Source organism: Colobus angolensis, unplaced genomic scaffold (genome assembly GCF_000951035.1).
Source record: "Colobus angolensis palliatus isolate OR3802 unplaced genomic scaffold, Cang.pa_1.0 Scaffold35, whole genome shotgun sequence".
In the NCBI taxonomy this organism is placed as follows: Eukaryota; Metazoa; Chordata; class Mammalia; order Primates; family Cercopithecidae; genus Colobus; species Colobus angolensis.
Genome location: NW_012116821.1, coordinates 5,712,281 through 5,740,225, shown reverse-complemented (window position 1 = coordinate 5,740,225; position 27,945 = coordinate 5,712,281). Strand labels below are relative to the sequence as shown.

The 27,945-nt window shown below is 39.7% G+C and overlaps 1 protein-coding gene and 1 pseudogene across 5 annotated transcripts in view; one reads left to right on the top strand and one right to left on the bottom strand.

The window, feature by feature from the left end:
* Positions 1 to 27,945, bottom strand: part of CDK19 (cyclin-dependent kinase 19) — a 225,971-nt gene that overhangs the window by 4,685 nt on the left and 193,341 nt on the right. For 4 of the 5 annotated variants that reach the window (XM_011952789.1, XM_011952788.1, XM_011952786.1 and 1 more), the window contains 8 exons: positions 24,859 to 24,916; positions 18,230 to 18,361; positions 12,068 to 12,211; positions 11,842 to 11,911; positions 8,581 to 8,653; positions 8,107 to 8,204; positions 7,384 to 7,462; positions 6,402 to 6,668 (listed from right to left, as the gene is read on the bottom strand). In XM_011952789.1, coding sequence (XP_011808179.1) covers positions 6,402 to 6,668; positions 7,384 to 7,462; positions 8,107 to 8,204; positions 8,581 to 8,653; positions 11,842 to 11,911; positions 12,068 to 12,211; positions 18,230 to 18,361; positions 24,859 to 24,916 — 921 coding nt within the window. The remainder of the gene's footprint in view (positions 1 to 6,401; positions 6,669 to 7,383; positions 7,463 to 8,106; positions 8,205 to 8,580; positions 8,654 to 11,841; positions 11,912 to 12,067; positions 12,212 to 18,229; positions 18,362 to 24,858; positions 24,917 to 27,945) is intronic. The other variant, XM_011952787.1, reaches the window with a different exon arrangement.
* The window catches only part of LOC105519506, a 7,956-nt pseudogene continuing 6,023 nt past the window's right edge, over positions 26,013 to 27,945 (top strand).

Below are 27,945 nucleotides of genomic sequence, written 5' to 3'. Positions count from 1 at the left end.
AGAAGGAAACAGGAAAAGGGAATTACTAATAGAGGAAGAGGATAACTCAAGATGCTAATCACAGTAGGATAGAGATATAAGCCGTTTTCATCATTAGGCTCCTGGTTCAGACCCACATAGCTGACAGCTAACTTAAGTTGTTAACACATTTTGGTTATCTGAAATGACAGCCTGCCACCACTGTAACCACACATTCTAGCAGGCATGAAGTTTGGCTGGATTTCTGTGGGAGATAAGCTACACTGGAAAGAAAGGAAGAGGGGAAATTTCAGCGGACCCATTTCTCTTTATTCCAATTCTGGGGTGTTAGTTAATAACTGAGATGTGCCAACAAGAATAATCAATTTGGCGTACTGAAATCAACAGTATTCATAATGTATACTGACATGCTATTATTTTTCCCATTATAAACAACAAAGCTGTGATTAAGAAACCATTATTTTAAAGCAAAGGGTTTTCAGAGGTAGAAGCTAGGGGCATCAGGAGTTCTACCTACAAGACAAAGTAAGGCAAGGTTAGCTGGGGTGTGGCAGCAACGTGGGTTTTATAAACTTCAGGTAACATTTAGAATAGAGCAATTGTCATATATGATTGTCCTCAAGAGAAGACAAAAAATGCATTTCAATTCAATGTATTTTTATTACATTAAATGAAACCTTCATCTTCATAGTACTAAGGCAAATATAAAAAAAAATGTGTAAAAGGAAAAATCATCTATAGAGTAAGAACAGTATGTAAGAGATAAGCAAAGCTGGAATTAGTATCTTTGGCTATATTCAGAAGGCTGGTTTTTCTTGTGAGCAAAGTGGGAAAGAATATATGTAATAAATAATATATGTAATTGAAACTTCCTTAGCAAAAATGAAACAGCGAGAAAATTATGACAGTGAAAGAGATCTGATCTAACCAACTCCATCTTGCCTTTAACCTCCAAACTGTTCTTGGTCATTCCTGGGCATGGGCCAAGCTAACTTTGGGAGAAATTTAGTTTATAGTTTAAATGACAATAGCCCATCCCAAAACTAAACTGCCTTTATAAAACTACTAAAAGGCCACAAGTTTAGGATTATGAGAAAGGCCTGAATTCTGCTAAGATGTAGGTGTAGTTAAACAATTACCAGTCATTGTTCTGGAGGGCAACTGGCTACTCCCGAGTTACTCCTGTAAATAACATCACTATTGTCAGCCTTTTCAGATGTTTTTTCAAACTTTTGCATTTCAGATGACTCCACCCAGACTGAGACTCATGACTCTACCAATCCTGTGGCCCCCACCCAGAAGTGGACCCAGCACAGGAAGGCCGTTTTTCATACCCCTTTGATTGCATCCCCAACCAAGCAGCAGTATTCATTCCCTAGACCCCTGCCCACCAAAGTATCTTTGAAAGATCCTAGCCTCCAAATTTTTGAGGAGGCTGATAATAAAACTCTGATGTCCCATTCAGCTGGCCCTATGTGTATTAAACTCTTTATCTATTGAAATTCCCGTCTTGATAAATTGGCTCTATCTGGGCAGCGGGCAAGAAGAACCTGTCGGGCAGTTACACTTTGAGTTAAAAATGTAAATGATCTTGAGGTGGCACTGGGGTTTAGGAAAGAACAGATCAGCAAGGTCCTCCTGTTCAGTGCTCAAAGGCTGCCAAACTGGACTTGGAACATCTGGTCCAAAATAACAGGGCACTAAGGTAGTTTTGGTTAAAAACAACTCAGTTTTGGCTGTGCACAGTGGCTCACACCTGTAATCCCAGCACTTTGGGAGGCTGAGCTGGGCAGATCACCTGAGATCAGGAGTTCAAGACCAGTCTGGCCAACATGGTGAAACCCCATCTCTACTAAAGATATAAAAATTAGCCTGGCGTGGTGGTGGGTCCCTATAGTTCTAGCTACTCGGGAGGCTGAGGCAGGAGAATCGCTTGAACCCAGGAGGCAGAGGTTGTAGTGAGTCAAGATTGACGCCACTGCACTCCAGCCTGGGTGACAGAGGGAGACTCCATCTCAAAAAAAAAAAAAAAATCAAAACAAACAAACAAACAAAAAACACCTTAGTTTTGCTCCTTCCTAAGTTACACAACTGAATAGTTATGTTGGTTACAGAAGTCTTTAAAAATTTCAAATTTTAATTACATGTTTTATTTTGAAGTTTATTACGAAAAATGTTATTTCAACTCACGTTATTTAGGGCAATTTTGCCATAAAATATAATGTAAACATGTGAGAACCTAATGTGCTGTAACATAGCTTTTTTAATGACAAGGGGTTCTTTAGACAGAAAATAAGCCAATGTCCTGCTTTTCAAAGTGCTAACTGTACTTGCTTACAATACATTGATGAAGCAGCCCAAAAGCCTTGAAACTCTACTAATGGAACTGTTGGGGTACAGAAAACAATACCCCAAAATGAAGGCCTCAGGAGCAAAAGTTTTTCTCTGACCATTTTGTGCCCTCTTGTCTCATAGTCCCATTCTCCCCAGAGCCAGCCATAGAAATTAGAATTCCCCTTCCCTAAAGCAGGCCATAGAAACCAGAACCACTTCCCCAACACCAGCTGTGAAACCTAAAAATATTACTCTAACTTCCCCCCACCTTTCTGTGTAAAAACTGGCCGTAAAAAATGATCTGGCATACCTTGTCTGACTATAAGTCATGAGACTCCTGTTCCAGAGGGGGTCCTGCCCCACACCCAGAGGCAGGAATGGGTGCTCAGTGAGGCCAACAGGAATCTGGACAGGCCGTGCTGGGTTTCCCTGCTCAGTCTATTAGTATCAGATCATACCCTTTCTGTCCAATCATGTTTCTACATGGCTGTCCACACTTTGTTGACCCTAAACCACAAAAAAATGGACAATTTCTGGCCGGGCGCAGTGGCTCACGTCTGTAATCCCAACATTTTAGGAGGCCAAGAAAGGTGGATGACTTGAGGTCAGGAGTTTGAGACCAGCCTGACCAACATGGCGAAACCCTGTCTTTACTTTTAAAAAATATACACAAACATAAACACACACACACATGCACACAAATCAGCCAGGAGTGGTGGTGAGTGCCTGTAGTCTCAGCTACTCGGGAGGCTGAGGCATGAGAATCACTTGAACTCGGGAGGTGCGGGTTGTAGTGAGCCAAAATCGTGTAACTGCACTCCAGCCTGGGCGACACAGTGAGACTCTGTCTCAAAAAAAAAAAAAACAAACAAAAAAACCAAAACGACTACATGAAACACACTTTGAATTTCTGCTTCAAAACCTAGGACACTATCATATGCCCATTAACATACTAAATCACACACTCACCAGCACCATGACAGTTTCGAGAACACCCATATTTGGCATAAAAATGGGTGGCACCACAGTTCCAAGAAATCTCCACCTTTTTCCAGAAATTTTCATGAATATTCCACCCTTTGGTTAAAGAAACCCATAAAGATAGAAACCCAAACCAGACTGCATGACTCTCTATTTATTTATTTTTTTGAGATGGAGTCTCACTCTGTTACCCAGGCTGGAGTGCAGTGCTGCGATCTTGGCTCACTGCAACCTCTGCCTTCCAGGTTCAAGCAATTCTCCTGCTTCAGCCTCCCAAGTAGCCGGGATTACAGGCTTGCACCACCACAACCAGCTAATTTTTATATTTTTAGGAGAGACGAGGTTTTGCCATGTTGGCCAGGATGGTCTTGAACTCTTGACCTCAGGTGATCCACCCACCTCGGCCTCCCAAAGTGTTGGGATTATAGGCATGAGCCACTGTCCCTTGCCAGATTCTCTCTTGAGTATACCCACACTCCCCTTTCTTGAGTCGTGTACTTTTCTCTCTGCAATAAATCTCCATACTTTTGCTATTTTTGACTCATCCTTTAATTCCTTCTCCCGATGGTGTTAGGAGCCTGGACACAGGGTGGGGTCAAGGTCCCACCAGCATTTGGGGACCTCCCTCAGCCCGCTGGTATCAATTTGTATGCCTTTCTGTCCTGGTAAGTAAGCAGTAAGGAGGAAGGGGCTCCAGGTGGGGAAAAACAATGAACAATTGTTCTGAGACACTGCTAGTCACAAACAACTGGTGGGCACGATGACCTCATTTGGCACACAGCTCCCTCCCGCAAGACCCTGTAAACTTCCTTCCAGCCCCTGCTCTTTGCAGACAGCCCCTCCTCTGCTGTGCTGTCTGCTGCAACAACATATTTTCATACCTTCTGTAATAAATCTGCCTTTCTTTACCCAGAACTGTCTTGGTAAAAAACCTTGACTGCCTGAGACACTGGCCCTAGCTAGTCGCACTCATGACATTTTCTCCAATTAACCTGCTTTTTGTGAGTTGATTTTTCAGTGAACTTGCAGAGGGTGAAAAGAAAGTTTTTCCCGTGGCTCCTAGATGGTAGTATGAGTTGCAAGTTCTGTGTAATGGGACACCTGGCTGCCCCTCATGCCAGCCTCTCCAATTAAATAGCTGAGATATCTATTCATTTAATAGATATGTTGGAAGATTTATTATTTTTTTCCGCAGACATCAGGACCCAGCTATGAAAGGTTTATTTTTAAGTAAACAGAACAATATGGACATAGAAAAGCATTCCAAAGAATTTTTGAATTTGGAAAAAAAAAAAAAAGAAATACAGTAATCTGTCTATAATTGACTATAATTGGGTGACAAAGACTCTTTCCTTTGACAAAAGCTGTAGTCAGGCTCCTCTCGGGAGGTCAAGGTTTTTACCAAGAGGGTTTTGGGTAAAGAAAGGCAGGTTTATTACAGAAGGTATGAAAACATGTTGTTCCCTGGGGCAGCTCAGTAGAGGAGGGGCTGTCTGCAAAGAGGCTGTAGGGAAGTTTTACAGGGTAGTATTGGATGGAGCTATGTGAGTCTTCTGCTTGACTAGGCCTGACCTTGGGCTTTCCTCTGTCTTTGGAGAATCCTGTTAGAGCAAGAATCTTGCTAAGTTGGCTTGGCAAAAATCCCCCACCTTTAAGAGCTTATCACCCAGGCCTCCCTTCAGAGCAGGGTGGGGATCAGTAACTTTCCCTCCACTGATCCCCACCCTACTCTTTGGTTATACATCTCCACTTGTCATGTGGGAGTCTGAATTGAGTCCAGTCTTCCTCCCCAACTGCCAGCCCCTCTTGCAGTGGTCCCTTTATACACTGCCATGGCCCCGCCTTGAATAAAGTCTGCCTTACAACTTTAACAAGTGTTTTGGCAAATTATTATTTTTTAACACAGGTTAGTATAATTCAATCAGAGACACAAAGATGAACCAGTATATAGTATTTGTTGCTCATATAACTGGCAGGGTGGGGGAGACAGATTTTATAACAAAATTCAAATATGCTCGTGCTACTACCCAGCTGGCAAGCTGTTTTTAGTAGATCAAACTGAAGCCTCAATTTGTTTAATTGGAACCAAGTGGAAGTATTATGTACTCTTCTGCTTGCAGGGATATTCTGAAGAGAAGTTTTTCAGAGAAGTAGTTGTGTGGAAACACATTAGTTTGTTGAGCTATTCAAAATGTAAAGGCAGTTTATGCAGCTATTTGTTATGTCTTTCTTGTTAAAGTTTCTCTTTATTGCAGTTCCTCATCAGTGAGTTTATGGTTCCCTTGCCAGAGGTTTTGTTTTCTATTATCTCTATCCTATGCACTCATCTCCAAGAGTTCCCAGAGGGACTGTGGTTCCAAACTTAAAACCAACAAACAAAAACACCAACAACAAAAAAAACAACTTAAGTTTTCCCTTCTTCCTAGATGTTTTCTTAACTTGTTACTGCCTTGAAAAAAAACGTTTTTTTCAAAATTTCCTATGGTTATCACAATGGGTATTTTTACCTCTCTCCAAATACCAATCCTTAGACTTAGCTCCTTTAGTTTCCTGAATTAGTACTGCAATTGGTGTTCTCTTTTTATCTGAATAACAAAAAGTATTTTTTAGTCTCAAAATTATTTCTAATGAGACTTAACAGTTATTTCGGAAAAGCCTCAGTCTTAGCCCCCTTCTCTTCTTTATCTGTGTAGCTACTTCCTCCCAGGAAGAGCATATCTTTCTGAAGAATGCAATTAATTTTGTCCAAAGTAAGACACCACTCCCTTCCCCTTTTCAATTGCTTATCTATGTATCTTTTTCGGATACGCCAAAACTGCTAAGGCAGCTGTAAGGGTAAAATGATGAAATTTTCTTTTAAGGATGGGGGCACTGGCCTTTCTACCTTCCTCTCCTCAGGGTGTCAGGATAAGCAAATCAGAATATGAGATATTTTACAATTACGTGAAATATGATGAAAATCTTCCTCTTCATAGAATGTCTTAGAAACAGGATTGTACAGGTTGCACAAATGTTAAGAGTTAAGTGTTACCTAACTCTAAAAGGATCTAGGATAAATCTTTTCCCCACTTCATAAAGCATATGAACATTAGACATTCAGGGAGTACCTGATAATCCGAGGGCATCACAGGTCCGCCTGAGTTTGCGCCTGAAGGCCCTAGCCGTGGCTTCTTGTTTGGGGGCACCTGGTTCAGGCCGGAGTCCTGACTGTGCTGCAACCCTGCTCCGGTGCCTCCGACCCCGGCCCCAGCCCCACCTGCGGTCCCGTTGGTCTGGGTGCTATTCTGCTGTGGCGGGGGTGCCTGTGGAGCGGCTGCTGCCTGCTGTGGAGGAGCTGTGGGCTGCTGATGCTGGTTCTGCTGCTGTTGCTGATTCTTTTAAGGGGAAAAAAGCAAGCTTGGTATGAAACCAAATTAACAGGAACTTTCTTTAATTATTTGATATGCACATGCGGCTGCTGACCAACCTGGGGGAGCAATCTATGTGGGACACTAGACTTATGGGGAGGACCGGAGAATGGAGCAGCCAGGGAACACAGTGTTCCCAAAGGGCAAGGCACCAAGCCCCAAACAGGACTGTCAATGAAGTTCATTTAGATTCCACAGTGATCCTCCAAATCAGTCACAGACATCTCACTGAAGGCCACAGGCACATCAGAAATACCTTTCTTATAGCTCATTAAAACAGCTATAAGAAATCTTTGCAATCATGATTCTGGAAAGGCAGAGCAGTCTGGAGAGTAAGCCAATATATCCAGTTAAGAGGAAAGAACAGAGTGATGCTAGCAAAAGCCAGCCTGCATAAAGGGGTGGCAGTGACACCAAACAAACAGAAAGAGCAAGAAGTAGGAATCCGGGAGTAGAACTGGCTGTGACATACACCGGAAGCTCAGGTATCGGTGAGCTGGTCATACTTCAAACTTCAGGGTACCTTTACAATCCCCAAACTTCCACAGAAAATAAGACACATTCAAATTTAATTAAATATTAGAAAAGGTGGTTAAATATATAGGAATTATGGAATGATACCTAAGCTATCTTTTTGCCTCCCTCACTCTTTGGAAGTGAAAGTATACAATGCAGTTTATACCTTGTCACCTTTTTCTTCAGGATCATCTTCATTAAGGAATTCTCGTTTGGGGTATGGAATCTGGCAGCCGGCAAATACACTAAAAATCATTAAAAAGAAAAAAACATATCATGATCTAAAATCTGTAATATCCTTACCTTGTTAATTTAAAATTCCAATTTGTTTTTCTTCACTTATTTCCTACTCTTCATCTGTGGCTAGTGTTCAAATCTTGACTGCTGCTAGCTAGCTGACATACAGGACATAGAAGTTTCTCTATACTAACTTCATTAGCACCAAAAATAACTTAATTTGTATTTGCCTTAAGAAAAACTGCACCTCTTATAGATGAAAACACAAAGTCTATACTTGGGGGTAAAAAGGATGGAGGAGTAGAGGGGTTTTGTAGTACAGTGGACATGCTCTGAAGACAGATTAACTTCTGTTACCTGCTGGTTTGGCTGAATTTCTGATCCGGCCAATTGGTCTGTAAAGGTCTTACCTGTTCTCAGCTTTAGTTTTCATTGTAAAACTGACAAATAGTCGTTCCTAAAATACTTGTTTTCATTCACACCTCTCTACAGCTTTGCCTGTTTCAAAATGTGGAAGCTTTCTCTTGAGCAGTCTTTAGGTGGCATCGCTGAAAAAGTTAAATACTTCAGTAGCAAGTGCTTTCCTTGCTTTCAAACACCACGCCACCTCCTCAGCCTGGAGCAAAGGACACAGAAAAGACGGGGCACATACTCTAATGTTGGCAAAGGGTCCTCCTGAAAATAGGGATCCTGCAGAGCTTGCTCCGAGGTAATTCTCTTGGTTGGATCCATGGTCAGGAGTTTCTGAAGCTAGAATGACACACAGGAAATGCAGAGCACATGAAAAGGTTGTTTACAAGTCAACACCTTGCCTTTTGTATTCCTGTGTGACAGGATTAATATAAAATACATTTTGTATAGCTCACTGCAGATTAAGCATTCTACATACTTTTATGTGAAACTGGCAGAAATCATCAGCATTAAAGCCCTTTTAAAGTTCATTTTCTGCTGATAAATCATTTAAAGTGAAGGCTGAAAGACAAGGGTGACACCTCAACAAAAAATATTTAATTTTGCCCCAGCATCCACCAATTTCTTTTGTTTCTAAAGAGGAGGAACAGCTGAGTAAACAGAAGGCGAGAGTTGTGCTGAGAATCAGATTTCAGTCTGGGAGAGAAGCACCTACCAAGAGGAACACTTTGCTGTCAGGCTTGACCTTGTGTTTCTCCATGTACTTTATGAGGCTACTGTTGGCATACCTGCAAGGACACGCACAGTCACACATCACTGGGAACACTCATCCAATTGATATTTTTAACAACAAGCTCCAAGATTGGCTTTCCTATAAGGTATGTGTTTAAGACATTGTTTTTTCTGATTAAGAAGGAACACATTACCAAATACTAGCAAATGTGTGAAGAAATAGGAACTGTCACACACAACATGAGAGTTTATACTGTTACAATCCCTTTGGAAAACAGTTATGCATTAACCATTAGTGTTGAAAATGTGTATAGCCTATGACCTAGCAACTCCATTTCTAGGCACAAACCTGAGTCAAAGGATGCTTTTGCACATGTATATCAGGATACATGGATAAAAATGTTCTTAGCAGCCTTTTAGTAATGGCCATATATATATATAGACAACCCAAATGTCCATCAACTGAAAAATGGGTACGTTTTTATATATTCACAGAATGGAATGTTATACAACAGTAAAAATGAATATGTGAGGTTAAGTGAGGAGAAAAAGCAAGTTGGAGAAGAAAATACATAATATGTTACCATTTATAAAAAGTTGAAAGACAATAAATTGAACAATAATTTTTAGAGATACATAAACATGTGGACTAGAACTATAATAAAAACTGTGGGATGATAAACTCAAATGCAGAACACTCAGAGTCTATCCTCTGGAAGGGAGGTGGATAGGGAGATGGGGCATACAGAGTGCTGTAGTAATCTTAGTGATGTTCTAATTCTTAGGTTCAGAGGTGAGCAAAGGGGTATTCATTTTATTATTCTAAATATACTATATATGTTTTCATTATATATTCTTTCCTACATATGAAATATTTCAAATTAAAAAGGTCTAAAAATAGGTAATATATGTTCATGATAAAAAGAATTACAGAATATAGAAAGTATAAGGAAGAAAATTAAAATCACTCACAAGCCACTCAGTGACCAAAAAACCACTGACAAAATTTTTATAATGTCCCTTTGGTGTTTTTTGTGTGTGTGACATATACATACATGGTATAAACACAGGAATTTTTGCTTTGTTTTAATAAATTGGAATCCTACTATAAAAATTGTCTTAGCTTTTTATTTAATATTGTTCCATAAACATTTTCCCTTGTCAAATACTCTTCAAACTTATTATTTTGAGTGGCTGCCTATCTCCTACTGGTACGGGTATTACTCATTTCATAATAACTGTGGCATACAAGTTGTTATAGCTAAATCTGATATGCATGGCAGGGAGCCGATACTGCCTAGCGGATGAGACTCAGAGACCCCTACTAGATCCTGATTCAGTCATTCACCAATTGTGTGACCTTGGGCAAGTTAGTTAACCTCTATGAAAGCCTTAGGTTCCGAATCTGAAAAGTGGAAACTGTAATTATACCTACCCTATAGATTTGCTAGGAAGATCTTATGAAAAAATGTCGGTAAAGGGTTTAGCACCACCTTGGTATATAAGAAGTACTCATCTATTTGTAGTAGCTCTGATTACTTCCACAGGATAAATTCCAGGAATTATCAGGTCAAAGGGCATGCACATTTTAAAGTCTTTTTTAGGTGCTCTAGAATCTCACTACACAAATGTAGCCTTTACCAGCAACCTGGGCATCACCTGAGAGCCTGCATTAGAAATGAAGGTTCTTAGTCCTCACCCCTGATTCTGACTCAGAATCTACATTTTTAACAAGGTCTCCAGGTGGTTTGTAGGTACGCTGAAATTTGAGAAGTACTCATCCTCACCAGTAGCATATGAGTAATAATTTTTTAAAAATAAAAATAGAGATAGGGTCTACCTATGTTGCCCAGGCTAGTTTCAAACTCCTGGGCTCAGGATCTTCCTGACTCAGCCTCCCAAAGTGTGGGGATTAAAGGCATGAGTGAGCCACTGTGCCTGGCCAGAATGTCCATTTTATTGTGCCCTTGCCAACAAGGTACCATACAATGTTAAATGAAAATTACTAGTTTGGTTTTGGGTGTTTAAAGAATTTATAGAACATTCAGGTTGGGATTCCATAAGGCAATTAGATGAATGATTTTGAAACTTGGAAAAGTGAACTGAGTAAGATACATATTGGGAGTTATCTACATAATTGATGGTAAATTGCGGCCATCAAAATCATGACATCTGACTGGGAAAGTATTCAGAGTGAGAAGAGAGCCCAGGATAGAACCTTGATATTAGCACTGTCCTTAAGAGATGGATACAGGCAAAGGACCCCACCAAGGATTGGGAGAAAAAGGGGTCAGAAATGATCAATGCCATTCTCTATTTCTCTTAATGATGTCTGCTTTTGTTCCTATAAGCCATCCTGTCCTAAAATTTTCCTGGTAAGTTGCCAATAGAGAAGCTCTTCCATAATTTTCGGTAGGTGTGCATATTTATAACAAACACTTCACATGCCATCACCCTTAATCTCATTTCTGCTCAAAGTAAATGCCTTTATCAGTTTGTTTTACTCATATTCCAAGCCACATGTTCTTCCTTCTGCCAGCCTTCCAGGTTTCCTAGTCCAGCATATCAGTTACCAGTCATTACTCAGATAAAAATAAAACCACAGCTGTGGTCTTGAATGGAGACCTTTATTCATGCTAAAACATAACAGACATAAACTACCTATTGACCCTTACAGTCTTAAAAGTTTTTAATACTGCAGCCTAAACCTGAACTATGTATGTTAATGGTATCTGGAATACCTTTTTTAAATCACAGGCATAATTAGTATGCTAAAATCTCAGTTTCTAGTTTAAATAACAATCTACATATGTTTTTAAAAAATATTAACTATTCTCATTGAAATTACTACCTATAATTAATGTGCACTATGGTTTGAATGTTTACGTCCCCTCCAAAATTCATGTTGTTGAAACTTAATTCCCAATGCAACAGTATTAGAAGATAAGGCCTTCCAGAATTGAGGGCTTTGCTTTCAGGAGTGGGATTAATGCCTTGTAAAAGAGGCATCACACAGCATCTGCCCCTTTTTGCCCTTCTACCTATGTGAGGACACAGCAACAAGGCGCCACCTTGGAAGCAGAAAACAACCTTCATGGGACTCCAAACATGCCAGTGCCCTGACCTTGGACTTTCCAGCCTCAAGGCCTGGGAGAAAACAAATTCCTGTTGTTTATAAATTACCCAGTCTAAGGTATTTTTTTACATCAGCACAAAAAGACTAGGACTGTGTGGAATTACTTACGTTGTTCTTCTAAAGTCTTTTTGAAGTGTGGGATATTCTGGCATCTTTCTAATATCTTCCCAGTCTTTATCTTACAAAAAAATTAAATATTGTTATAGAAAATAATGTGTTAATTTAAAATCTCCTAATTATGTCAGTTTATAAATATACATTAAATTTTGCTTTTGAGAAGAAATGATTTTGAAATATGACTCAAAATATGACTTTAAAAAGGAAAATAAATTACCTGCAGGAAACCCCATGACACTAAATATCCGATCCAGTTGATCATGATGAAATGGATTGCTTGTTTTTATATCTTCCTGACGACAGTGAAATATAGGTTCTGAAGTCAACAATTCAGCAAATATACAACCTATTGCCCATATATCTGGGAAGGAAGAAACATAAGTTTTTGTATATATTTCCTTGGTTATAATTCCTAGATATAATCCCAGCCTACTTATAAAAATACTTTTCAGTAAATCAATATACAAAGTACAACAAGTGCATTAAGAAAACATTATTGTACTTTGTATTTTAACATATATGTGGGTATGTGTGTGTATATATGTACGTATACGTGTGTGTGTATATATATATGACATGAAATAGCTATATCATCATGTAACAGATTGAAAGTCAAATAATAAAAAACATTTACTTGTAAATTTTCTGATGACAATAAACAGGTTAAGTCAATTTAGCAAAAAACAAATTCTTTAGATTTAGGCAAAGGTCTTTCTAACCACTTTTTTTGTTGTTGTTTTTGGGGTCTCTGTCCAGGCTGGAGTACAGTGCTGTAATCATGGCTCCCTGAAGCCTTAAACTCCTGGGCTCAAGCAATCCTCCTGCCTTAGCCTCCAGAGTAGTTGAGACTATGAGTGTGTGCCACTGTACTTGGCTAAGTTTTTAATTGTTTTATAGAGACAAGGTCTCACCATATCTAACCACTGTGAATAATTTAATCATTAAAGTATTCAATTGATAATCTAATACCAGGCATAATACTCAGATATGATATACTGAAACAACATCATCATCAGACATGGTGATGTAATTCTTTTAAAGCCATCCAATGTATAATGATAGAGCAGAATTTACAAGTTTTGAGTCTAGACAGACAGTATAGACCATATGAAAGAACTGGGGAGGATGGGCGCGGTGGCTCATGCCTATAATCCCAGCACTTTGGGAGGCCGAAGTGAGTGGATCACTTGAGGTCAGGAGTTTGAGACCATCCTGACCAACATGGCGAAACCCTGTCTCTATTAAAAATACAAAAACTTAGCCGGGTGTGGTGGCACGCGCCTGTAGTCCCAGTACACAGGAGGTAGATGCAGAAGAATCGCTTGAATCCAGGAGGCAGAGGTTGCAGTGAGCTGAGATTGCACCACTACACTCCACCCTGGGCAACAGAGCAAGCCTCTGTCTCAAAAAATAAAATAAAATAAAATAAAAAGAATTAGGGAAAAAACTTTTGTCTCAAAGAGTACTAGCTTCAGCTTTTTCAACAAATTGCTCTAGAAGATCATAAATAATACTATATATAGTACTGCATGACATAGATCTTACTTAAATATATTCACTTATATGCTACCCCACATCCACCCCACCCCTCAGGATAAAGTTAGGCATCTTTAGAAGTTTTATTAACTATCTAAAATCACCAGTCATAGATTATTCTATTAAAATTTACACACTGAAAGACTGCAGCTTATATTCTGAGACTACAATATTATATTCACAATGCTTTGACAAATGTATAAGTGAATTAACTTTTGTGAGACTTGCCCACTTAAATGCCATTTAGTAAATATTTTTTAAAAAGAAGACAGTCTGTGTGTGGTGGCTCACGCCTGTAATCCCAGCTACTTGGAAGGCTGAGGCAGGCGGATAACCTGAGGTAAGGAGTTCTGACCAACATGGTAAAACCTTGCCTCTACTAAAAACACAAAATTAGCTGGGTGTGGTGGCCCATGCCTGTAATCCCAGCTACTTGGAAGGCTGAGGCAGGAGAATTGTTTGAACCTGGGAGGTGGAAGTTGTAGTGAGTGGAGATCGCGCCACTGCACTCCAGCCTGGGCAACAAGAGAGAAACTCCATCTCAAATAAATAAATAAAATAAAAGATAAAAATTCAAAAACTATGGTATAGGCCGGGCACGGTGGCTCACACCTGTAATCCCAGCACTTTGGGAGGCCAAGGCAGGTGGATCGCTTGAGGCCAGGAGTTCGAGGCCATCCTGGCCAATATGATGAAACCCCATCTCTACTAAAAATACAAAAATTAGCCAGGTGTGGTGATGTACGCCTGTAGTCTCAGCTACTTGGGAGGTTGAAGCAAGAGAATCCCTTGAACCCAGGGGGCGGAGGTTGCAGCGACTCAAGATCACGCCACTGCACTCCAGCCTGGGCGACAGAGCAAAACACCATCTCGGAAAAAACAAAAAACTATGGTAGAGGGATAAAAAAAGTACTGTGTTTAGTAGCCTATTCAATATGGGAATCACATTCTGCGATGAGCTAAACAAGGAAAAAGGTTAATTACACTATTCCTTCCTCATCCAAGTTTTTGCTCTCCAGTTTCAGTTACCTGCAGTCAACCACTGCAGTTCGAAAATACTAAATGGAAAATTCCAGAAATAAACAATTTATAAGTTTTAAATTGTGTACCATTCTGAGCAGTGTGATGAAATTTCATGCTATGCTTTCCATCTTCCCGGGATGTGAATCATCCCTCTGTTCATCCACACTGTATACTCACTACTTGCTGGTTAGTCACTTAGTGGTAGTCTGGGTTATCAGATCAAAGAAACAGTATATACAGGGTTTGGTGCTATCTGCAGTTTCAGGCATCCCCTGGGGGGGGTCTTGGAACATATTCCCACCTGATAAGTGAGGACTACTGTATATCCATTAGCTAGAAGACATATCAGAATGCTCTCTCCTGAAATGAACTGCCAAATGGAAAAATCCATACAGTAATGCCTTACTTATTTGACCACATTCAGGTACAGTTTCCTTCCACATAATTTAGCCTTTTGGATAATGGAAACATATTCCTTCAACAACCATTTTTTAATTACACCATTGCCTGCCACCATAAGAGGCTATAAAACACAATGTAATCCTCCTTAATGATGCAGCAAGGTCATCATCATGATGTACATCCATCACTACAGAGTAGAAGAAGAATACTGCTCAGTGTCCATTTCTGAATTCTTTTCTCTCTCTCATGTCATATTGGTTGTCACTCTTCCCCCTGATATGGCTGCCTCTGATGGTCCCATCTCTCTTCCTCATTACCGCCTCTACTATGCAGTCTACCAGGACTACTACTGCATATGCCTGGTCATGCCAATTCCTGGTTTGTCCTCCATCCAAAGGACAAGAGCCAGGGTCTTGAGTTCCCAGTGAACTGCTAAGATTAGAAACCTCAGATAGCAGATGGCAATAAATTCAAAGGGTTTCTGCTTCCTATTAGCCTATAATTTCAAAAGGCCATCTGGCTCCTGCACCATCTGTAGCTACTTTTCAGGTTTCTTTCCTCTATCAATGACTTGTTCTCCTGACACACACATACACACACCCACCCCAACACTGCTGCCACCATCACTGCCACTCCCCTCCCCCACTAAATGTCACTCCATAAACCTCCACTGATATCAAATAATTACTCTCTTTTTTCTATGCCCTGAATCAAAGTACTCATTTCTTTTTTCTTTTTTCGACAGAGACTTGCCCTGTCACCCAGGCAGGTGGGCAGTGGTGTGCTATCGGCTCACTGCAACCTCTGCCTCCTGGATTCAAGCAGTTCTCTCACCTCAGCCTCCTGAGTAGCTGCGATTACAGGTGTGTGCTACCATGCCCGGCTAATTTTTGTATTTTTGGTAGAGACAGGAATTCACCACATTGGCCAGGCTGGTCTTGAACTCCTGACCTCAAGTGATCCATCTGCCTCGGTCTCCCAAAGTGCTGGGATTACAGGCATGAGGCACCTTGCCTGGCCCTAAGTACTCATTTCTAACATGGACCATGTATGGAGAAGAGTATGAAAAAGTGAGTAAGTATACCTATAAATGTCTGCTAATAACATATTTGAAGCCCTAAGATAACTGATTTGTGCATTATTCTTTCTGTCTTAACTTTCTCCTACCTTCTATCCAGAATGGGTAATCAGGAACTGACTGAAATTAGAAATTAGTGATTATGTTTTTATCTTTAAGCAGTAAATTTCATTTACTGAGCAAGTAAGTTACAAGCCAGTTAAAATTCAATTTCATTTTTCCTTACCCTGAGGAATAAGAAGTATAATTGGTTTTCAATTCATATCCAATACATTTATTTTTAAAAAGCATCTATTTTCATTTCAACAAGAGAAAAGTAAATCAGAAAATATTCATAAAACTGTGCTTCTCAGAGTGTGGGCTCGCAAAGTATATGGGTCATGCACAACAGAATCACCTACCTAAGGGCGTGGACCTGCTGTGTTAGATTCTCTGAGAGTGGGACAGACATTGGTGGAGAGTCATTTAGCTTAACAGAAGGTTTTGACTGAATGTGTCTTTTCCTAATGGAAATCTCCCTTCTAGATATAGACTGTCCTAGTGTTTGGATTAAGCCTAAGGCATATGGATTTCTGCGGAGACTGCATCCTCTTCTCCCTTCCTCGTGCCCTGGGTTATCTGTCATTAACCTGTTCTAATCACCTGTTACTTTCAACTAACACTCTTTCCTTTCCTGGCTTACTTTCAGTCTCTTCCTATCCTCTGGTTCCTTCTGAGGTTGTTTAAGGGATTTGACTGTTTTCAACAGTGGGTAAGGAGAGACCTAAATGACAGAAAAAACAAACTTACAATTCTAAAAGTCTCAAAAATACAGCTCCATAGTAAAAATCACTGGTTAGAACGTACACAGGCAGGCTCTGGTGTTAGCTCCTCACTCTCAGGACCATTCCATCCCTTCCATTGCTGTCCGTAGTTCTTTCCTCACCTTTTGCAGACAGCTGCCATTGCCCACTGATGACACCTGGCCTTGGTAGCCTCTGCTCTGCTGCCTTACCAGAGGCCCAGTTGCACAGGTAAGGGTCTGATGTCACTCTCACATTCCTCTACTGTCAAACACATACCAGTCTACTCAGAGGATTTTTCACTAATTTAACAGAACTATTCAGCAGTATTTATCAGTAATTTACAATGTCCCAGCACTGTACTAGAGTCTCTGTCTCTGGACAAAATCTAAATGTGCTGTGGTGTCTGAGTTTTGCAGAAATCAGATATCTTGATGAATGAGGACTTACTATATTTTAATTTTTGTTTTCTTTCTTTAACCCAGGAGTAGGCTAATTATCGGTCTAATCTTTCCAAATGTGAGAATTTCCTTTGCAGCTCTTTGGATGTCACCAGGTTTTTCATAAGCTTCTTTAGCAGAGAAAGGATTGTGCTTGTCTATTTTTAATAACTTGATACTTGCAGTGCCTTTATTAAATAGAATTCAACAAAAACAGCTAAAGGTAGCCAAAACTGATATGCGACTAATGCCAGTAAACAGAAAATTCAATAGTAAACAGAAAATGCAATAAGGAAAATTTAAAGAAATATACTTAGGAAATTTGGATACCTTGTAGAACTAGCCCTTGTAACAGCTACTATGTACTCTGCCCTACTCTATTCTTTTCCTTCCTTTAAAGAAATCTCTAGGTTTGAGGAGGGTCAGCTCCTAATGACTCCCTCCATTTGCAGCTGGGCCATCTGAGGATACTGCAGTCACCAGGTAGCAAATCACTGAAGCCACTGTTCTGAGGCAGATATTAAATCCTACAGAGAGTGTGTTTACAACAGATTTTCTTACTCAGTTTTTTTTAACTTGATGAGATGGCAAGATGCTGAGCACAGCTAATCTACCCAGACTCTATTTCCTACCTTAATGGAGAAACTGCCATTCTCATAACTGTAATGGCAAGACAGAAAGATTAGTTATATTGTTTCTTGCTTAAACGATGTGACTAACTTTTCCCCAAATAGAAGGGGTTCTTTCCAATACTGCACTACTCCTGTTTTTATTTTTCATTTTGTGAAGAAAACAATTCTAAAGTTCTCTCCAGTTCTTCTGATCAACAGCTACTAAGTACAAAATAAAATGTGCATGTTATTGTTTCCATAGCAACTCAACAGGATCAGACACTGACACCTCTATTCTCTGAAAGAAAATGCTTTCTTCTTTTAAAATAACCATATTCTCCTATACAGTTAAGAATCCAAATCTACCAGAAATCTAGGAATATAGAAGACAATAGGACTTCTACAAAAATGTATAAAATGGTTTTTATCAAGTAGCTTTATTATTATACCATTTTATATTTATGATCGTTAGATGCCAAGATAGTAAATCATTTTAGACCAACTTACCAATGGCCTTTGTATAATGCCTTGCACCAAGCAAAAGTTCTGGAGCCCGATACCAAAATGTCACAACTACTGGATCCAAATCTGCTAGTGGCTTTAGAGGAGAATTGAATAATCTGGCAAAACCCATGTCAGCTAAAAAAATAAAATAAATTAACATAAAATTCAGTTTGATTGTTTCTCGCCCTTTTGGCTAAGATCAAGTGTAAAATTCAGTTTGACATGCATTATTATTAGAACCATGCAAGGTTGACAACAATAGCTGCTGACCTTATAACGCAATCCTTTTCCTCCCTTTTTAACCAGAGGTCTAAACCAGGTACCAGAAAGGAATTACTTCATTTACCTTTATTATCTACCATCAGAAGTAGATACTATTATTGTGCCTGTTTTACTGATGAAGAAATTGAAGCTTAAAGATATTCTGGGCTGGCGTGGTGGCTCACGCCTATAATCCCAGCACTTTGGGAGGCTGATGTGGGCGGATCACCTGAGTTCAGGAGTTAGAGACCGCCTGCACAACATGGTGAAACACCATCTCTACTAAAAATACAAAAATTAGCTGGGCGTGGTGGTGCACGCCTGTAATCCCAGCTACTTGGGAGGCTGAGGCAGGAGAACTGCTTGAACCCAGGAGGCGGAGGTTGCAGTGAGCCGAGATCACACCACTGTACTCCAGCCTGGGTGACAAAGTGAGACTCCATCCCCTGCCCCCCAAAAAAGATATTCTGATTTGCCTAAGGTCACACAGCTAGTAAGTGCAGAGGCAGAATTAGAATCCAGGTCTGACTTCAGATTCCTGGCTTTCACAGACAGTTATAAAAACGTTCTTAAGTGTTTCTGAAATATAAAACAATTCAAAAGTCTCCCTGATTAATGATGACTTCTGTATGCTTATACATCTAAAAACTGACTGTGGCCAGGCGCGGTGGCTCACGCCTGTAATTCCACCACTTTGGGAGGCTGAGGCGGGAGGATCATGAGGTCAAGAAATCAAGACCATCTGGCCAACATGGGGAAGCCCCATCTCTACTAAAAATACAAAAATCAGCTGGGTGTGGTGGCATGCACCTGTAGTCCCAGCTACTCAGGAGGCTGAGGCAGGAAAATCACGTGAACCCAGGAGGCAGAGGTTGCAGTGAGCTGAGACCGCACAACTGCACTTCAGCCTGGGTGACAGAGCAAGACTGTCTCAAAACAAACAAGAGACAGAGCAAGACTCTGTCTCGAAACAAACAAACAAACAAAACCTGACTATGTCTTAGTTCAGTGTGTGCTGCAGCCAGATCCAACAAACTCACAAGAGCTGATATATACACATCTTTTCCCAATTCTGCATTCAATGACAACATACTGGTGATTTGGAATTGGCTATGGTAGAAGTATCTACAACATGGAAAACAGCAAATGCTACAAATTGGGACATTTTTTGCTCCAGAGAGCCAGTTGCTGAATGGTAATCAGCACATCACATGCATGTTTTCAAGAACATACACAGAACACATAAAAGATAATTTGTTGTAATTCAGCATTTAACAAAGCTCTAAACCAAAGCTAATCAGTTGAAATATTAGGGGTATATAAAAGTAGTAAAAAAAAAATTACTACTGCAATAAGATCCTGGAAACTAATTTTCTTAAGATATCATAAATAACAAATACCTTTTATCTACAAAGTCCTTTGCAGTTTACAAATGGCTTACATATACATCATATTTCACCTCATTGAATCCTCATAAGAATACTGGTTTAATCAGTATTTTGCTCCCTATTTCAGAGATGAAGAATCTAAGGCCCAAAGCAGTTAAATGACTTGTCTATGGTCACAGGGATAGTAAATAAAGATGCCAGTACTCAAACAAAAACCATTTTATAATTTAGGAGTTACCTTCTTAACTACTAAATCTGACATCCAACAAATTATACACATGATAATTGCAAGTTACAAAGGCAAAGTCACAAGAATAAGCCTCTGTAATTTGAATACATAATATATATAACAAATTTTGATAGTATAAGGGGGCCCAGTGTACTATAAAATGCATAAATGCACATAAAATTTTCAACCACAGAGTGTCATTTAATCTAAAACTAATGTGTATGGTATAACATACATTAAAATTGTAATTTACATTTACATAGCAGAATAGGCAAAGAATCTTTTTAATTTATAGAAAGTTTGGGTTTTTGTTTTGTTGTGTTTCTGTTTTGAGACGGGGTCTCACTGTGTTGCCCAGGCTGGAGTGCTGTGGCGCCATCTCAGCTCACTACAACCTCTAACTCCTAGGTTCAAGTGATTCTCCTGCCTCGGCCTCTCCAGTAGCTGGGATTACAGGCACGTGCCACCACGCCTGGCTAATTTTTGTATTTTAGCAGAGATGGGGTTTCACCATGTTGGCCAGGCTGGTCATGAACTCCTGACCTCAGGTGATCTGCCTGCCTCAGCCTCCCAAAGGGCTGGGATTACAGGCATGAGCCACTGCGCCCAGCCTGTAATGATTCTGTTTCTTTGGATTTTGAATAATTTGTAAGACTGTTTTGAGAATGCTTTGGAGTATCTAGCTCTTAAAAACTAAAGCTATCCAAAGGAAGCCTGTGCTGATGCCTACTCTTTTTAAACTACATTTCCCTATACCAAACAAAAATATTCAAGTTCATTCTACCAATATTACACCTATTATTCTACAATATTACACAATATTCAAGGCACTGTTTTATATATTTAATAAATGCTAATTGTTGTTGATGACAAAGTAATATGATAGAATGCTGTTTCATCCACTGAAAAACATTTTAAAGTGAAGTTAGCTAAAGCCAATATTTCTCCCGTTATTCTCTACCTCCTAAATTTTACCTAAGCCTCATATATTCACTCACAGATGAAATCAAGGCCAGAAGGAAAAAATAGATACTTTTAAAAACAATTCCCATGTATTTTATGAACTTTAAAAGAGTTTCAAACTACTTTTCAAAGAATTACTAATTTAGACAAAAGGTAATCAGCCTAAAGATTACTATAACAGTTGACTTTCTAAAATTATACATGGATGAAATTGTTCCAGTTCACGGATAAGGGTAGTAAGATTCTGGTGTGGGTGCTAATTAGCATCAAATGATGAAACGCAGCAACAAACAAGGTCTACCACTAAGGAACTCACGTGAAGGTGAGATGACAAAATATACAGAGTAGAAGCAAAAAAGTGATAAGTACTGTGAAAATAAAGGAAGTTGTTACCGGTTTCTACTAGATGCTAAGTTCCCTGGGGGAAGGTGTATTTTTCTCCTTTATTATGTTATCTGGAACAATGTACAATAAACATTTGCAAAAGCAGACTAAATTGAAAGTGGGACTTGGGCTGGATCCTGAAGGATGAATTATTTTGAACAGCAAAAGAGGAAGGCAATAAGCATTTTAGGTAAGGCCTGGCAAGTTTTTAGGTTGCTGAGAATGGGAAGGCTCAGATATAGCAAAGGGCAAAATGTGTTTTCCATGCAACTATCCTTTTCTTACCCACTCCCTTGTCCCACCACTGCCCCCTGGATATGGAGTCTTGCTCTGTTGTCCAGGCTGGAGTGCAGTGGTGCTATCTCGGCCCACTGCAACCTCCGCCTCCCGGGTTCAAGCGATTCTCCTGCCTCAGCCTCCCAAGTAGTTGGGATTACAGGCACGCACCACCATGCCCAGCTAATTTTTGTATTTTCAGTAAAGACAGGGTTTCACCATGTTGGCCAGATGGTCTCCATCTCTTGATCTCGTGATATGCCTGCCTTGGCCTCTCAAAGTGCTGGGATTACAGGCATGAGCCACCGTGTCCAGCCCAACTATCCTTTTCTTTTAAGCCAAAAAAGAACACTGTATCAAACCATTAGGCATAGGCATCAGCATTACTAATGTTTAAAAAAAAAAATAGTGGCTACTAAAACAAAATTTAAAATCCATTTAATAAACTATCTTGACTGTCCACTAGATCTTTATCATTAATTATTTCTTATTTTTAACCCTGGTTTTATCCCTAATCTTGGTAGAATTACAATCTTAAAACTCTTAATAGTGAGGTAACTAAGTGGCCCGGCCAGAGTACAGAATTTTATGTTAAGGAGTACTAAGAGAAGAAATTAGATTTGGGTGACTGGGAGAAAGGTGACGAATGGAACAAACAAGGGGAAGACAAGATGATGATGATGAATTTGGTTTGGGACAATGGAGGGTAAGTTACCAGCAAGATATCCAAATGGAAATAAAGACTTCAGCTAGGGTGAGAGATTAGACTCTGGTATCAAGATCTTAGAATCATTTTCATAAATCCATGATCCTGAGGCCACAACTTATCAATTTCCTAAAGAAGTAATTTTAGAGAGAGGCCATGTCCTAAGCCAGTGCCTGGAAACAACAGGTTAGTAGGAGTAGGAGGCAAGAATGAATAAAATGCAAAGTCACAGCAAAAGTGGGAGGCAGAAAAATTGAATTATGGTATGTCATATAGACCAAGGGAGAAGACACCCTCAAAGCCAGACTGTCAGAAGAACAAATGGTTTACTGCAGTAAAGGAGAAAGGTGATTAATACAGGCCACTTGATTTGGTAAGGTAGAGGTCACAGGTGTCCTTTTAGAAAGGACTTTTGATAAAGGGATGCAATTAGAGGCCAAATTATAACAAATTAGAGTAGGTAGAACATCATGTGTTCTAAAAGTAGAGGAACAAAAAGGGAAATGAATAGAACAAGTGCTAAAGAAAACAAGATAGATACAAGATTTATTTTAAATTGGGAAGAGGACGATGAAGGTTTAAAGGTGAAAAAGAGAAACTTGAGAAGGGGAAAATGGCAGTACTATGAGGAGTTTAATTAAGGTAGGAAGACATTTAGAAGCTACGAAGGGCACTAGTAGATAGGACTTAGGAAGGGAAAGTCTCTCTTTCATAGAGGCTTTCTCAAGGGCAGGGCTGTACAGCCAAAGAGTAGAGGTCAGTGAGGTCACACCAGACAGCTCTGATATCACTATGCAGGGATGTTTGTAGGGAAAGAGCCTCAGGACTTGGAATTCAAGTTCTAGCTTTGACAGGCTGAGGAAGCTACAACCTCTCTAAATATTGTCTTCCTTATCTTCAGAGGGTGGTTGTGTAAAATAAATGAGGTAACATATGAAAGTACCTATTGCAATGTATAGTAAACTGTTCATTTTACTGTCTCTCACAGAAGAGACCATCCTTTACCTCCCTTTCACCTGTATCTGGCAAAAAATAGGAACTCAATAAATGCCTCTAAGAAAAGGTGTGCAAGAGTAAAATAAAAATAGAGACAAGTGAGAAAGTATGGTGGAAGTGGAGAAGGGAAGAGAAAGAAAGCTACCAGCTACTTAATTAACATCAAACTTTTGAATGAATCTGATAATCTCAGCAAATTTAGGATAGAAGTGTTCAAAGAAAAGGGTTGGTTTAGAACAGCTTCTTTAGCAACTGGGCTAGGGAGTTAACTGAAGAAGTAGAAAACCAAACAGCAGGGCAGGCTTGAAATAGGGCAGCAAGAATTTGTAGCGGGTCAAGTGAGCACAATTCTGCATCACCTTTAGCACGGTATATTCTAATAGCAAAGAAATCACGCTGATGAATACATTTTAACATATTTCTAAAAAGCATTCAACTTTCAATAAATATAATTTCTAGTAAAAGAAATTGGAATAGGCTGGGCATGGTGAATCATGCCTGTAATCCCAGCACTTTGGGAGGCCAAGGCAAGCAGATCACCTGAGGTTGGGAGTTCAAGACCAGCCTGGCCAACATGGTGAAACCCCATCTCTATTAAATACACAAAAAAATCAGCCAGGCATGGTGGCGGGAGCCTGGAGTCACAGTTACTTGGGAGACTGAGGCAGGGAAAATTGCTTGAACCCAGGAGGCGGAGGTTGCAGTGAGCTAAGATCATACCATTGCACTCCAGCCTGGGCAACAGAGAGAGACTCTTGTCTCAAAAGAAGAAATTAGAATAAAGCATTTATTAGCTCATCTTCTCCCCAAATATGTAATAGGTATAAATGATGCCGATTATTTTTTAGAACATTCAGGATTACAAAGGAAATCTTAATATACAAATAAGATTCCTGCTAGTGCCTCAATCGAAGAGAGGCAGCTAAGAGAGTCTGTAAACATATGTATCCATTTGGCAAAGATACGTTAGTACTTGGCTCAAGACATGCAGGCCAGGTGTGGTGACGTAGGGAGAACCTGTGAAGGTTTAAATGAATTCGCTCAGGGTGGGGAGGAAAATATTCAGGAAGAGAATATTTGGTAAACCTGAAACAAAGGTAAGATTTAGAGGATTATATTTAAGGTGGCTGTGCAGGACAGTGGTGGTGACATAAACACATGCTTGGGTTATTGTATGGGAATCGAATGCTTTTGTGAACTTACTTGTCAATTTCCAGTGATGCCTCAACTTAGAACTAAAGAATCCTATTTTGGGAAAAAGCCTAGGAGTTTTGCAGACTATCTTTCTACATTTTCCAATATCTTTTCTAACAATAATAAGAGAAAGTAAATTTAAAATTAACTACCTAAATAAGGGCATTAAGAGGGGAAACCACCTTTGCAGTTAACTTCAGTTTTTAAATAAATTATTTTAGGAATAATTACCTACCTATTTTGACTCTCCCCCTCTCAGGACCTTCTCCCATTACTAGGATATTTGCTGGTTTCTAGAAATAAAAATAGAGCATTCAAATTACCATGTTTATTCTTTTGACATGCTCTAAAATGGACAAAAGTTCTTATCATATGAAAAATCATTTTTGTATTTTCATCAAAACTAAATCAAGTATTAAGCGTCCTCTACAGAGTTAAAGCATTTGACATAATTGAAGTCAGCACTAACTTTATATAAACATCCTTGCTATGGAAACACACTTTATTTGCAAAATTATATCATACAAATAATTACAAAGCAATTAAGGCTATCATTTCTATTCATCCCATAGAAAAACTAATAATTTTTAAACCTGCACAGAGTTTATGTGGTTGAAAAATTTTATATAAAATTTCAAACCACAACATAATCGCCTTCATGTGAATAAGTCTAATGGAATATTCCTTCCTAAATATTTCTAAACTACCATAGAAAAACATGATCAGCATTCAACAATTCTATTAAAATTCATGCATCAGCTATCATACATGCAAAAGAAAGAAATTCCAAATATAATTTCAAGATGTAGGAAAATAAAAACCAAGGCTAATACAGAACTATAAAAAGAAAAGAGTGGGCTGCAAAGGGTATTTTCAGTCACCCTTATCTATAGACACTTGGAAACAGAGAAACTGTTGAGATAGGCTTTGGAAGGGGGAGAGAGTGAGTCTCCTTTGTAAAGTCTTCGGAGGAAAATGTATGTGTTTTTAACTTATTGGATTCATTTATTCAATCAACAAATGTATTTTCAGTATCTTCTAAGGATAAAGAACCATGCCAAGCTTTAAGAGGGAAAATAAAAGCACAGTAAAAACCAAGTTCCTAACCTCCAGATGCTTACTACATAAGTAGAAAGAAAACTAAGAAGCACTGTATAATATTAGAAGCTAGTGCCAGGTATGAGTTACAGAGAAGACTGAGGTCTTGGGTTCAAGATTAAGCTGAATTACTTTAAAGATCCCTTTCAATTTGCTGATTGTTAAAAATGTTTCAATGAAAACAAAAAGCACTAAAAAAACTAATTCAAAGGAGGAAGTGATGAATTAAAGATTCCATTAAGGGAAATGTTCATTGGGAATGGAAGTGGGAATGGTGTCCATTAGACGGATATGAAAATGAACAGGAACTATCATGGCAGAGCAGAGGAAGGGCAAGGACACCACAGGGAGTGGAAAAAGGATATGACCAGGTATGCATAAGACACAGAAGTCTGACTTCGGCCAGGTGCAGTGGCTCACACCTGTTATCCTAGGACTTTGGGAGGCCGAGGCGGGAGGATCACCTGAGTCTAGGAGTTCAAGGCCAGCCTGGGCAAAACACAAAATAGTGAGATTCTGTTTCTACAAATAATTTTTAAAAAGAGCCTAGTGTGGTGGCATGCACCTGGAGTCCCAGCTACTCAGGAGGCTGAGGTGGAGGGACTGTTTGAGTCCAGGAGATTGAGGCTACCAGGGTACTACCATGAGCCGTGATTATGCCACTACACTCCAGCCTGGGTAACAGAGCAAGATCCTGTCACACACACAAAAAAAAATTATTCTGAAAAGGGCTCATGTTAAGAGTAGTAGGATGAACCTAGACTCTGGATAGTCTTAAATGCCAAGTGAAGTAATTGGACCATTATATTACAATCAGTGAGTTTATAGGAGAGGAGGAGGAAGTAGAACTGGGTGTGAGGTGGTAAGAGCTCTGTCCAATGTCTTGTCAGCAGAAATGGCGAGGGAGGTATGGAGCTGAGAAGCATTTTAGAGGAGAAAATTAACAGGACTTTGTGACTCGCTTAAGTTAAAAGAGTAAGAAAAAGGGTGGTAAAGATTTTACCAAGGTTTTAAGTTTATGTGACTGGAAGAATAATGGTGCCTTTTATGGACATAGAAAAGTTGTAAGAGGAAATGGTTTAAAAATAAGGAACAATAAAGAGGAGACAACATATTGAGTTTGAAAAATGGTTAGGCATGGTAGCTCAAACCTGTAATCCCAGTACTTTGGGAAGTCGAAGCAGGAGGATTGTTTAAGCCCAGGAGTTTGAGACCAGCCTAGGCAACATGGAGAGACAAAAATTATCCAGGCATGGTGGCACATGCCTGTGGTCCCAGCTACTTGGGAGGCTGAGGTGAGAGGACTGCTTGAGCCCAGGAGGTTGAGGCTACAGTGAGCTGTGATCGTGCCATTGCACTCAAGCCTGGGCAACACAGTGAGACCCCGTCTCAAAAAATAATAAATAAAATGAAAGAGTTTGAGAAATGTGAGATGCCTAAGTCATACTAGCCAGAGGAATGAGAAGAGGAAGATTTGGATTTGAAAGTTATTATCACTAGAGTGTGATACCTGAAAACATGAGATGAAATTGGTTCACCCTACTAGAAAGAAAAAACTATTTATCAAAGGTCCATTATGTATAAAGTGTTGTACTTCAGGCCTTTAGGAACAACAAGAAATAAAACATGAAGTTCTTGACTTTAAGGCGCTTAAATCCAGGAGGAAAAGACAGACAGCTCTGAAGACTACAAGGCAGAGGCTGGGCACAGTGGCTCACACTTGTAATCCCAGGCACTTTGGAAGGTGGAAGCATGTGGATCACCTGAGGTCAGGAGTTCAAGACTGGCCTGGTCAACATGGTGAAACCCCATTTCTACTAAAAATGCAAAAATTAGCTGGGCATGGTGGTGTGCACCTGTAGTCCCAGCTACTTGGGAGGCTGAGGCAGGAGAATCGCTTGAACCCTGGAGGTGGATGTTGAGGTGAGCTGAGATTGCGCCACTGCACTCTAGCCTCGGCAACAGAGTGGACTCCAACAAGAAGAAAAGAAAGGAGAAGAGAGGAGGCAGAGGGCAGATTATGAAAAGTAACAATATAGAAAGAAAAACTGCATGGAATGAATGATTCGTTTCATTGGACATCAGTATAGTCTTTTTTTTTTTTTTTGAGACGGAGTCTCGGTCTGTCGCCCGGGCTAGAGTGCAGTGGCCGGATCTCAGCTCACTGCAAGCTCCGCCTCCCGGGTTCACGCCATTCTCCTGCCTCAGCCTCCCAAGTAGCTGG